A 12,779-nucleotide genomic window follows, 5' to 3' on the forward strand; every position below is an offset into this window, starting at 1 on the left:
GGTTAATATTGCGTTTGTGGAGTATGAGTTAAGCAGCAAAATTTTTATTTATCTCAGGGGGCGGCCATTTTGCCACTTGCTGTCGACTGAAAATGACATGTAGCGGCCAATCATGGCTCACCTGTCTTCTGGAGCTGAGCCGTGATTGGTTGTTATCTGAGCTGTGATTTAAAAAGATTGCATTACTGTATCTCAAAGTGACAGAAAAATACACAAACATAAATGAATTTAGATTCAGTCACTGCTTTGGTTTATAACATGTCAGAAAATCGGCAAAAATTGTAATTGTTTCCCAAAGTAAAGGCAATTTTTTTAAATTTGATTCACAAAAAAAAGATAATCAGGCTAGAGGACAACAGATATCTCTTGGGAAGCTGAAATTTTGAGCATTTGTACCATTTTTACATGAACTCATTCACTCCAAGCCATTTTCACTGAAGCAACCTCCTTCGCTCCTTGCTGTTTTACTGGATTTTGACAGATTTTGCAAGGTCCACATAAAATTGTGTTCTATTGCTAAAAAAACATGGAACATACCAAAAGAAAGATTAGAGTTCTTTCATCAGAAAAAAAGTATATTTGTATCTGTTTCCGTTTTGCAGCAATTAGCATTAGTATAGCGCTAACCTGTTGAAAACACTGGGAAAATGTGTTTTTTTGCAACATGGCCCTGGCTGATCTCTTATACTCTAACTACCTTACAATAACTACCATCGCTTTAAGCCACCTCTTCAGGTCAGAAGCTGCATCAAAGCCTTATGTATGCTCTAGCATAACAAAAACATAAAAAGTTTTTGGGGAGTGAAGGACAAAGTACTAAAAAAATTATACGTTTTTGGGTTTGAATGAGTTAAAAAGATATCTAATAATTAAATTAATTAATTAATTTGATAGATTAGCTGTCAATTAATTGTTTAGTCGTTGTAGAGTATGTAGATGTACAATATTTGAATCCCCCCACATGTCATGATTTATTTAAAAAGAAACACATTTTAGCTAATCAATTTTAGAAAAAAACAACAACAGCTATGTAAATTTATAACAAATATTAAAGGACAGATTAAAAAGCAACAGACCATATTTGGCCAATGGGCCATATTTTCTCCATTCCTGGTGTAAAATGTACTTCTGGTTCCTTGTGGTAATTTGGCAAAAGCACCTCGTAAATATGTTATCAACACTCCTGTTGTTTTGAATTGCGCAGAAACAAAGGACAAAGGTAAAACATCTTCAACAACTCAGAAATACTTCATTTGCCTTGTATTCAAACTGTTCTTGATTGATCATTTGTGAGCCACGTTCCTGTTTTATTCAGAACACTCCCATTGTTACATTACAGCTTGTGAATGAGCGATAATGTAACCTAAATGTGTTATCAGCTTCGCGTGAACCTTGACCCTTACCTTTTCAGTATGTTGACGCACTTTATTTACCCTAGCTAACAGTGAAGAGAACAAAGCCACCACAGAGTCAACAGTAAACAGAATAGCAATTTTTAATACATTTTCTGTCACTAACACTGAAACATGTAGAGGGTAAAAAAATATATTTAAAAAATCAGTCACTCTTGTGAATTAATTTGGTCATTTTTCCACATTCTTCTTAATGACTCAGCGGTGCGTTTTGTACACTTTCATAGTTAATAAGTCAACATGGGCGGAGGTGATAACATCTATTTATAGTCTTCTGACATTGCAAATGAGTGACTTGTGATGATGTTTGTCCGACGACACATGCTACTTGTTGAACAAACTCAACTTTACTCATCTGCCCTCCAATCACATTAAAGCAGGATACAGGCGATCCTGATTTTGAGGCTACCGACGGCTCACGGCATACAAATATGTGGTGATACGGCACAAGCAGGAACATCAAAAATTAACATAAACATAAAAAAAATATTTATACCAGACATGTTTTTCATTAATTTTACGTTCATTTTGATTTTCCTACTTAAATAAATTTTGATTTCCCGAGAGATGGAACTCCCAAAGTCTTTGACCAATTACTACAACTTGTCCAAAATTTCTGCCGTACGTGTTTACGCTACTTCCTTGAAAAAACAGTTTGACTCATTTGACATATTCAAAATAAAAGTATCAGCAGAAGAGCACACGGAAACACATTTTTCTATGCATATCCGCCACGAAATAAATACCGCCACAAAAGTCCCGGGCCGAATTTTAGCCCCAGTACATCCCTGATGTCACACACTCTTGGTAAACAATGGACTGGTCGCCAGTCAATCACAAGGCACATATAGACATTTACCCCGGGATTACAGCGCATGCGCGTCTACGCTCCGCTGCGTCTTGACTGTGTGCTCCGGACACGTCAATTTTATGGACAAAACTCGCCGGCTGCGCTCAGCTGCGGTCCGGCAGCTCCGTCGCCGACAACTTCCCGCCGTGTCTCGCATGATCGCGCGCGATAACGTGGCATTAAAAACGACTCTTTACTGCTTAACAGAGAAGCAGAAAGAGAGGTGGACTTCTTTTGATTGAACTCACTTTCGCTTTCCTTTAGGTTGTCCAAATAAAAAAAAGATGTGCCGTGTCATATATAATCCACCTCCATTATAAATCTCTCCTCGTCCATGTTCGTTAATTAAGCGTTAAGCATGATGACGTTTTGCTGACATGAATGCGAAATAGGATTTGGTGAGTATTTTGAAAGGTAAGCGAAATTATTTATTTTGATGTGTTCTGTGCTAGTTTGCCATTTGACGGATGCCGACGGTAGCGTCGTCCGGCAAAAATAGAAAATAGGTCTATCCGTGTGGCGGCCTCCGACACGACGCAGCTGGTCCGGTGTAATTTGAACAAGCTGATAGAATGGAAACGAATCAGCTGCGCCGGCGGAGCGGAGACGCAACGCACGCGCATGCTGTGTAATCCCAGAGTTAGACAGACATCGGTTTGGTGACCAATCAACTACATGTAAAAAAACAAAAAAAAACGGTATAAACAATGTTGTTAAAGTGGAAGTCAACTGTCAACATTTTTTGACAATAGTGTTAAATGTAACCTCACTAGTCTAAACATGACATGCAGTTATGAGTTATGAAGCAAAATCCTGCCATTTTACCACTTGCTGTCAACTGAAGATGACATCACTGTTGCTCAAGGGCACAGACAACGACCAATCACAGCTTACCTGTTTTCTGGAGCTGCACTGTGATACAGCAAGTGGCAAAATGGATAAAAACGGCTGCATTTATTCCACTAACACAATTATCAACCAGAATACCACATTTAGACTAGTGGGGCTGCATAGAACATATTATTGTCAATATTTTGGGGAGGGTTGACAACAAACATCACCAATCAGTCACAAGGCACATATCAACAGACATTGGACTGGTGGTCAGTCAATCAATATAGACAGTGGAGTGGACACCGGTCAATTGCAATTGTCGGGTCACCAGCTAGTTGCAATAGCACATCTAAACAACCAATGGGCTCGTCAAGGACAAGACACATTTACCCCGGAGGTGCTGAAATGTAAGGTTCTTGGCTTGTCCTTTTTTGTGGGGATTTAAACGTAAACAAAAATAGTTTAATTGTATTACTCTTGTATTTGCAACACCCAGTCTTGGAGAACTTTTCCTCGAAATCCTGCATCGTCATTGAACTCCCCGTCCTCCGTTTCTCGAGGACCGGCAAAAGTCCAAGAGTGGTTTCTCCTCATGTAATCCTGATCATTGTCGGGTGTGGCGTCAAATGGCATCCAGTTTTGTTTGTACCCCGAACCTGGATCGGCTTCACTGGGCGGTACATTATTGCTTATGTAATTTCCAAGCGGAGCCGACTTAGCTTGTGCGCAGTCGGTCTTAACCAGCGTCCCATCGACACACCCAGAGTCTGACCATTCGGAGCTGTTCAAACGCTTCAGCAGACCTAAAACTGATGCCTCCTTTTCAGATTCATGTAGATCAGATAGAAGCGGTTTTCCCTCTGTACCGCTCTCTACCCGGAAAGCGACAGACAACCCAAGCTGTCCGTTGGCGTCTCGCGCCGTCCGCAACTGTAACTGTCCGCATGCTTCCCCGTCCAGGCTTTGCGGCGGAGGCGGTCCTTCCCTGTCTTCCACAAGGACTCTCGGGAGCTGGTTCTGTTCTGTGGGAGCAGCCGTCGCCAAGGAGCTGTAGATGACATAAGACTGGCTGCTGGACGCCTGGACAGCTGACCTCCCCACTGGTGACCCCGTAGCGCCAAGCCAGGGTTGGCGAGGCAAGTCTTGCGGGAAATAACTTCCAACAGGTCCAACGCAAGGCCCGTTTGACGTAGGACTGACGGGAGCATCCTTGTTGATGGAGATTTGTTCATTTTGAGCAGAGACCATTGGCCTGCGAATAATCAGATTCCTCTCTGGGGTTTTCTGGAAACCTGGCAGTTCTCTGGCAATATGCATTTCCTGTTGTAAAAGGCAGATAACACATTAAGGGAAATGAAATTCCATTGCGGAATCTATTATCTTACCTAACTAGCGAGCAATTCATCAGTAAACATACGTACGATGTCAATTTGTTTGCGTTATGAGCTGTCCCTTGGTTGATAGACCACAAAAAAAAAAAACGGCCGAGCGGCGGCTTGTATCTTGATAAACTCATAAATGAACTTGTAAGTCAAATTACCATGGCGCACTGGCCTTGATGGAGGTCTTTTGTTTAGGGATAGACCGATTATCGGCCAGGCCGATTACCGGAGCCGATGTTTGGCATTTTAACAAATATCAGCATCGGCCAATAAAGCTGGCATCTCAATGAGCGGTGAATGCTTGCGAATGTAGCGAATTTGGGGTTTTCATCAGGTTTTGTAAGATGTTAACAGTTTTTACTTGTTGCAAAGAAATTTTGAAAATTTTTTGAAACCTTATACGAACCCTGATGAAAACCAAAAAATTAGCTACATTCGCGTGCATTTGTTGTTCAGTGAGATACAAGGAACGTTTCATTTATATATTTACAGTGTTCCCTCGTTTTCCGGGGTTAAGTTCCCCAAAAAATAAATACATGAAATCTGCGAAGTTGTTAGCTTTGTTTTGCATTTATTATAAATGTTTTAAGGCTCTAAAACCCCTCACCACACAGTTTATATACGTTTCTCATTGATGCATTTATTCCTCACATTTCTCCCTTGTTTAAACATTCTCAATGTTCAAACCTGTAAAAAAAAAAAATGCATGCAAAATTGCACACACAAAAATCTGTGAAACGGCGAGACCGCAAAAAGTGAACAGCATTAGAGCGAGGGAACACTGTATTTAAATTTACACTTTACTTTATAAAAGATTTTGCTGACACTGGGAACTCCCTACACTTATTTTTAAAACTGAAAAAAAAAAGTTAAAATTAAGAAATTATGTTGTATTTTTGGGAAATTATTATCTACAGTAGTAAAGCTTTAGGTAGCCTTTTACTTGCTTAGTTTTTAATTTAGTTTAACACATGGTGATGACCTGGGAAGCCCCCTGTTTTTAATCATTTTTAAACAAAGCTGTCTATATATTTATATATTTTAAATGAAATAAAAAACCTCAAGTGTTGAAAATTTGTTTGAACAAACATGCTTAATGACATTTCAACAAAGTTATTTATTTTTTATTTTGACGGCAATATTTTCGGTAATATTTTTTCTTTTACTGTAATCGGCCTCCTTGACTACTAATAATCGTATCGGCCCTGGAAAAATCGGTCTATCACTACTTTTGTTTACCGAATTCTGTTGATGCAGTAAGTGAGAAAGCACATTTTTCCATTGTGTTCTTTGTACACACAAATATGACACCACCCCAAAAAAAAAAGAAGCTTTGTGCGTCACCAAACTACTGTTGCAATTACTAAATATAATTATTTAAACAGTCATTCAATGGCCTCAACTTTCGGCCAACATGCCAAACCTTGTGCTACAGGGCCCGATTTTCCAGTTTTGCTACATTTGCTGATGGTTATTTTAGACCAATAATTGCCAACCAGTGCGCCCTAAAATTACCAAATTGCACCTAATTACTGCTCTGCACGCGTGTGCTCCGATGTGTGCATGCTACTGCGTAAAAAACGTTTTCTTTTGTTATTATTTTTTTTATTATGTGCAGCGTATCCAGTGACGCACAGAAGAATTAAACACTCTTCCACTTGGCAAAAGGTAGAAATAACCTGTGTCCGCTTTTTTGTGACGCTCTTGTTTGGTGATGTGTAGTGAGATTTTTGCTAACATATAAAGATTGGGTAAAACGGCGGGGGAAGAATTTGACTGCTCACCAGTGACCGTGGCAGCTTCTTGATCAGGCTGCCCTTCATGTAGACGCACACTGCTCCAACCAACACCATGCCAATGATGGCCAGTAGGGCGGCGCCCGAGAGTGCCCACCACAGAATCTTGAAAGGGGAACTTGGCTTTGCTTAAGGAGAAGTACAGATATTTGTGTAAAATAAATACAAGTACAAATACTGATACAAATACACATTTCTAAAGTAAAAATAAAAAAAAAAATTTTTTAAATTTTTTTATTTATTTGTCAGTTATATATAGAGGTTGCAAAAGTTACAGTACTCGTAGCCTGAACTTAAATAGAGGTAGATAACTGTGTATAAGTAGAAATACTGATTTAATACTGTCAAAACCTGCAGTTTTTTACAAAAGTAAAAATTGATATTTACTGTCAATTATATACCATACTTATCGGTTTGACAAATTTTGGCACAGCGAGAAAAAAACTGCACTCAAAATAGTGACTTATTGATGCTGGCTGTGTTTCTTTCACGAAGAATTCAAGTCAATCAAGATCTCAATGTTGGTTGACTTTACCGGTTTCTATTTATGTCGTGTTATCATCTGCGGAGACAGAAAAAAGTAACAAGCCTATTTCCACAAGGTAAAGCATAAGTCATCAGAAAAGTAAACACTTAACTGAATTACAGATACCTGAAAAATCTACTCCCAAAGTATTTGTACTTGGTTACTGTCCTGCATGTAGAAGTCGCGATCCAAAAAAGCTTGGCGGAGCAAAATTGGGGATTTATCTCTGCCGAGAACTGCACAACAGCCTCCTTGAGGGAATTGGAATGTAGATTTTTGTATTGGCGTGTGTATGGTGTGAAGCTGTAGTCATCAGCTTTTGTTATTCTTCGAGTTAGCAGTGACGTTCCGGCAGGAGATTATTTTTTCACGCTAGTTTAGTTTTAACAATGGGACAAGAGAGGAAGGAAATGTCACAGGCACGTTCACTTTCGCATGCTAACAGTCTTAATACGGAGACATGTATCATGCAAAACTACCCACCCCTCATGCTCTATGTTAAAAACCGCAGCTCTGCTTACCCTTTGGCTTTGACATGTCAGTGATTTTTCCAGTAAACTGTATTATCCAAACATGATATTTTTTTTAAATCTCCATGCAAGCATCTAAACTCCAGCCAAAAAGACCTTCTGTGGTCTGAAATGCCACAAGAATTGAAATTTAGGAGTTGTCAACCAACAACACCTATTTTATGTAATATCCCACGAGGAAAACCATTCAAAGTAACCAATCAGTGTTCACCTGGTAGCGTTTCGCAGAAGTCGGCCTTCTCACTCTGCGGACAAGCCAGGTGGCACAAATTCGTGTAGACCACATAGCCACAGTACCTTTCGTTGGGTTTCAAGTTGAAGACAAAATGAGCAAATGGTCTGTGATGCTCCTAGAAATTGAAAAACAAACTGATCAGACATTGTTCTATTACACTTATGTAGAAGCTGTTCCTTGAACGAGACAAACGCAGCGGCATGGCTCAGTGGTAGAGTGGTCGTCTCCCAACCTAGAGGTTGTGGGTTTGATCCCATTCCATTGTGACCACGTCAAAGTATCCATGAGCAAGATACTGAACGCCCTGGTGCTCCTTTTTTCTTCTTCTCAGTATTGTTCATTCAGTAATCTTACCGATTCGACAGGTCATCATCATTGCTCTCTCTCTTTTTTTTGTATGTGAGTAAGTATGTGCGTATGCGGGTGTGTGCGTGCATGTGTGCGTGCGTGTGTACTCATTAATTCACCTAAAACCTATTAAAAATCCCATACCGTTCACCTGAACCGAATACTTCAGAATCCAGCTAGAGTCGTGAGGTTGTCAGGAGACCAGAGGAAGGATCAAAGAAAGGAAAGGAAAGTGAAATCCAGCACCGACCAGACATCACCTACTACCCACAGGGTTACCAACCAGAATCTTTTACCAACACCAGAAACATCTAAATTCCAACAAATTAGGGAGACCTCAAGAGACCAAAGAAAAGACTGAGGAAATAAAGGAAGGATAGGACATCAACCTCCACCGAATCAACGACCATTGGAAGAAGCAGATTGTGTTTGAATATTGATGCTGGTGTGGTGGATCTGGCATGCATGAAAACCTCCACCAAAGAGGGGAGCCGTCGACCCCGGCCAGGACAGAGCACGCAACTGCCCCCCCTCACCCCCCACCACCCCCACCCCCCTCTGGTGCTCCTGATGCTGCGTCATCAGTAGTTGAATGAGTAGTCGAATGTAAAGCGCTTTGAGGGCCTTGTAAGGTGGAAACGCGCTATACAAATGAAATACCAGTTACCATTTATTACATAATGAGAACCCTGGTAAGGAACTGAGCTCGTCCACAACTCACGGACAGATGCCGACGTGCAATTACCTGCATGGCCCACTTGGGGGAGGTGAGGTAAAAGGTGAATTTAATGCAATTATTGACGGAACTGCTTTTGCTCTTCTTGATGATGTCCTCCAGGGAGTCGCCGTTCGGCCCCAACGGAAGCTTGGCGCTAACGTGCAAGGATGTCGGCGTCACGCCTGTTGACAAGTTGGCTTGGCCCAGAGTTGCTACAGCAGTCACACAATAGCAATCATTCAATGCGGGTCACATGCAATTCTCATTTGCGAATGTCGTTACTTACTGTCTACGATGGGTTCAAGCCTGGAGGTCCTTCCGTGTAACCGACCGTCGGCGTACACTCGCGCCTGGTAGTATACGAGGGGGAGCAACGGTGTTTCTGCAGTCAGGTCGCACTGAAGCGCTGTGATGTTCTGACACTCGCTCTTGATGTGGTACGGTTTTTCCTCGTCATACCTGGAATGGTTTTGGTGTACAAAATGTGGTTAATGCTGCCACACACCGGTGGTATACCAAAATTCGGTCCAAATGATTCCTCTTTTGCCATCTAAATGAGAAAGGCCTGATTGTTAGATGTCACTGAAAGGTGTGGGGTGTGTTAAGAGTGTTTAATTTTTATATTTTTTAATATATTTCTCCCAATAATTGTAACATCAGTTTTCCTTTTTAATGACATTTTAGTCCTTTCATCAGGGAAATACTGAACATAAGAACACAACAAATAATATGCCGTCGTGATACGTCATGTTGTCGATTAGGTGCGAGGGCATTCCTTTAAATTCCTGTTTTTGTATTTGTTGCAACTATGAGTGGAACAGGACATGTATTAGCTCTAGCTAGAGAAATGCTAGTTTTGAGAGTATGTAACATTCATTTAAACTGGAAGTCAACCCCCAATTATTATATATATTTTTTAAAATGATATGTTCTATGCAGCCCCACTACTCTAAATATGGTATTCTGGTTGATATTGTGTTAGTGGAATATGAGTTAAAACTGTTTTTATCCATTTCAAGGGGCGGCCATTTTGCCACTTGCTGTCGACTGAAGATGACATCACAGTTGCTCAGGTCTCAGGTAACAACCAATCACAGCGCAGCTTCAGAAAACAGATGAGACTGAAGATGACATCACAGTTGCTCAGGTCTCAGGTAACAACCAATCACAGCGCAGCTTCAGAAAACAGATGAGCTGTGATTGCTCGTTGCCTGGGCAACATTGATGTCATCTTCAGTGGACAGAAAGTGGCAAAATGGCCGCCCCTTAAGATGGATAAAAACGGCTGGATTTTGCTGCTTTACTTATATTCAACAAATGTAATATTAATCAGAATGTCATGGTTAGACGAGTGAGGTCACATGTAACATATTAATGTCATGAAATGTTTGACTTCCACTTTTTACAAATAATTTACTGCCTGCTCTAGTAGTTTTTTCAAATGTCAAAATGTGATTAAGTATTTTCCGGTACCTTCCGAAGTGTGATTTTTTGGCATAATGCTACACCCCAAGTCGCTATCAACCTTTGCTCCTGTTTTACCCTAAATGTAGCAACACTTATTTTGAAGCTACTGTGGCCGACCTTTTTCATGATTGTGCATCTTTTGTGTGAGACAGCCTGCTTCCGTACCTCCTGTACTGGACGCTGTAGAGGACCTGTTGGTCTGGTAACGAAGGCTCCGAGGCATTCCAGTGGAGCACATTGTAAAAATTCTTGGAGCAAAAGTACACTTTGTCGTCGCCGATGGAAAGACAAGCTGCCACAGACGAAAGAGTGCAAAGTCCAGTTGAGTCATTTGTTTGGACGATAATTCCCGGTGTTTGTTCACTCGTGTCAAACAAATTTGTCACGTTACACCTTTTTCTTGAATAAGACAACTTGAAGTACTCTGACGTAACGTTACATAAACAGATCGGAATCCTTGTCCACAGATCTTCGATTACGTCGAGTGTGACAGTGGTGAGAAGTAATGAAGTACAAATACAATGGTGCCTTGAGATACACGTTTCATTCAATTAGTGACTATGCCCATAACTTGAAACACTCATATCGCAATTCATTTTTCACCGTTTGAATTGTTGAAGTGGTCAATTTCAAGAATGATTCATAGCAAATACGTTGCGTCTAAAACAACGATGGATCCTGGCACTAAAATGTTAAAAATCTAATGTGAAAAAACAAAACAAAAAAAACCACATACAGGTAAGGTTCCTTTTTTTTCATTCGTTAACATTGGCAAATTTAGCAAATGTATTTGTGAGTCAGTTTGCAAAGTTCTGGGAGCTATTTTGTATGCAGGGAAGTTTTTTTCTCTCATTTTGATAATGTACAGTATTTAAACTGGTCATGTTTATAAAACTAAAATGAATTTTTACTGTACATTTCTAAGTCTGTACTCTTTTATTTACGGTAAGTAAATTAATTAAATCAGTCCTACTTTTTTACCAAAGCTTTTTTTTTTTTTTTTTTTTTCTTTTGCCTCCTTTGCTGATCCCCACAACGTTTTGTTTTGTTTGCTTCTCACGTGTCGGCTAAACTGCTCAAGTCTCCTGCGATTGTTGTCTAGCGTGAGCCCAACACTTCGGGCGCTCCATTATGTAGCCCGAGCATTTAATAAATGAGTCACATATTCCCAACGTGACGTCAATAAAATGAGCCCGGGCCATATTACGTTAAACGTTATTGTCCTCGCAGTCAGTCAGGGGTGAGCGAAACAAAAGATTGAAGCAGTCAGTTCGGACAATTTGCATTTTTATTAGCCGTGTAATGAATTCATCAATATCACGTCAGGTGAAGAAGTTGATCATAAAACGGGATTTTTTTTCCCATCAATTACTACCTTATAGAACATCCTAAGATTGTTAAATAGATGAGTCGTCTTTTGTTTTTAATTCCAGGCATTTATTTTTGTTTCATGTAAGATTAAAAACAATCACAAAAAGCAGTTACTTCATTATGATTTGACTGCAAATAGAACAAATGGGACAAAATACAAACATGCACTCACCGTAGCAGAAGAGAAGCAGGATAAGGACTTTGACAGACCACATCTTTTTTGGGGGGGGGGTATATGTTAAAGTTCTGCCAAGAAATGTCCTCCAAAGTGTTTGATGACCCCCGGGTTATAGTTAAAAGTTGCCTTGGGTTTCACATCGCTGCTGCCAGTCATCCTCAGGACTCTGCTCAAAGGAGTGGTCTCCTTCAGGTGTGCAGGTGTACCTTTATCACCTTGCTTCCTGATATTCCGCTCGCAGGTGGTTCCGCCTTTTTTTTTTTCTTACTCACCTTACTTGTGCGTCACTCTCTTTGCTTGTCTTTTAGTGGCTACAGATCATCCAGACAAAGCATGATTACCCACCAACCCCCAAAATGGAAAGTGAAAGATAACATATAATTCCTTGATACGCTATGCCACGAGCATGTTTTTCAGGTTCTCACACAGTGTGCTCATTGTTATCATATATATACAGTTGTCACGCTAGGTAGGATTAGGTAGGTACACAGTCAATTTTGTAGAGTACATTTTACTCTAAAAAGAGTCTATTGGATCCCACTCTAAACAGAGTAAAATGTACACTTGGAAGACAGAAAAATATTCAGAGTAAATTTTTGTGTACGAGAGAATGTTTTTAGTAACAAACAGTAGGAGTGGCATAGCTCAGGTGGTAGGTTGGCCGTCTCCCAAGCTGAAGGTCGTCAGTTCCCTCCTCAACCCTTCAGTAAAAACATTTTTTTTTAAATAAACTAATAAAACTTACTCTCAAAATTCTCAAATTTAATTAGAATTTCAGAGTGGAAAAACGTTTTTTTTTTTGTCATGGGATAAATTCTCTCATACAAAATTTACTCTGAAAAATTTTACTCTCTTCCTGATATCGGTAGTCGCCCATCATAGTCAGCATTATACCACCTCTGCCTCATTTTGAGCCAGGAAAAACCCTAAGTTTGGTTTATGTTTGGGTATACCTTAACCCTAACAGTGAGCTGAACAACGACCCTAACAATTACAACTACTACTAGTGTCGGGAGAGTTAAGGTTAGTGGAGGTTACACTAGTTGTGAGTGCTCTACGTGTTGTAGATTAGATTCAGCCTAAGCAGTCCTAATTTACATACGACTCAAAAGTCTAAAGTGTTCTTCGGAAT

General features: G+C 40.2%; 1 protein-coding gene and 1 long non-coding RNA gene across 2 annotated transcripts in view; one reads left to right on the forward strand and one right to left on the reverse strand.

The window, feature by feature from the left end:
* The window catches only part of LOC147172762 (uncharacterized), a 32,910-nt gene extending 27,096 nt beyond the window's left edge, over positions 1-5,814 (forward strand). Inside the window, exon 3 of the long non-coding RNA XR_015095330.1 lies at positions 4,057-5,814. This is a non-coding gene — a long non-coding RNA (uncharacterized LOC147172762). The remainder of the gene's footprint in view (positions 1-4,056) is intronic.
* On the reverse strand, positions 1,478-11,814 carry ifnlr1 (interferon lambda receptor 1). The gene is made up of 7 exons (XM_086077893.1): positions 11,642-11,814; positions 10,264-10,390; positions 8,918-9,090; positions 8,659-8,843; positions 7,542-7,680; positions 6,263-6,402; positions 1,478-4,416 (listed from the first exon to the last, which is right to left on the reverse strand). Exons 1-7 carry the CDS (start codon positions 11,682-11,684, stop codon positions 3,568-3,570), a joined length of 1,656 nt encoding a protein of 551 aa, XP_085934019.1. The 5' UTR covers positions 11,685-11,814; the 3' UTR covers positions 1,478-3,567.
* Positions 11,815-12,779: the final 965 nt, after the last annotated feature.

This window comes from Leptonotus elevatus, chromosome 6 (genome assembly GCF_054856555.1).
Source record: "Leptonotus elevatus isolate MCC_2025b chromosome 6, RoL_Lele_1.0, whole genome shotgun sequence".
NCBI lineage: Eukaryota > Metazoa > Chordata > Actinopteri > Syngnathiformes > Syngnathidae > Leptonotus > Leptonotus elevatus.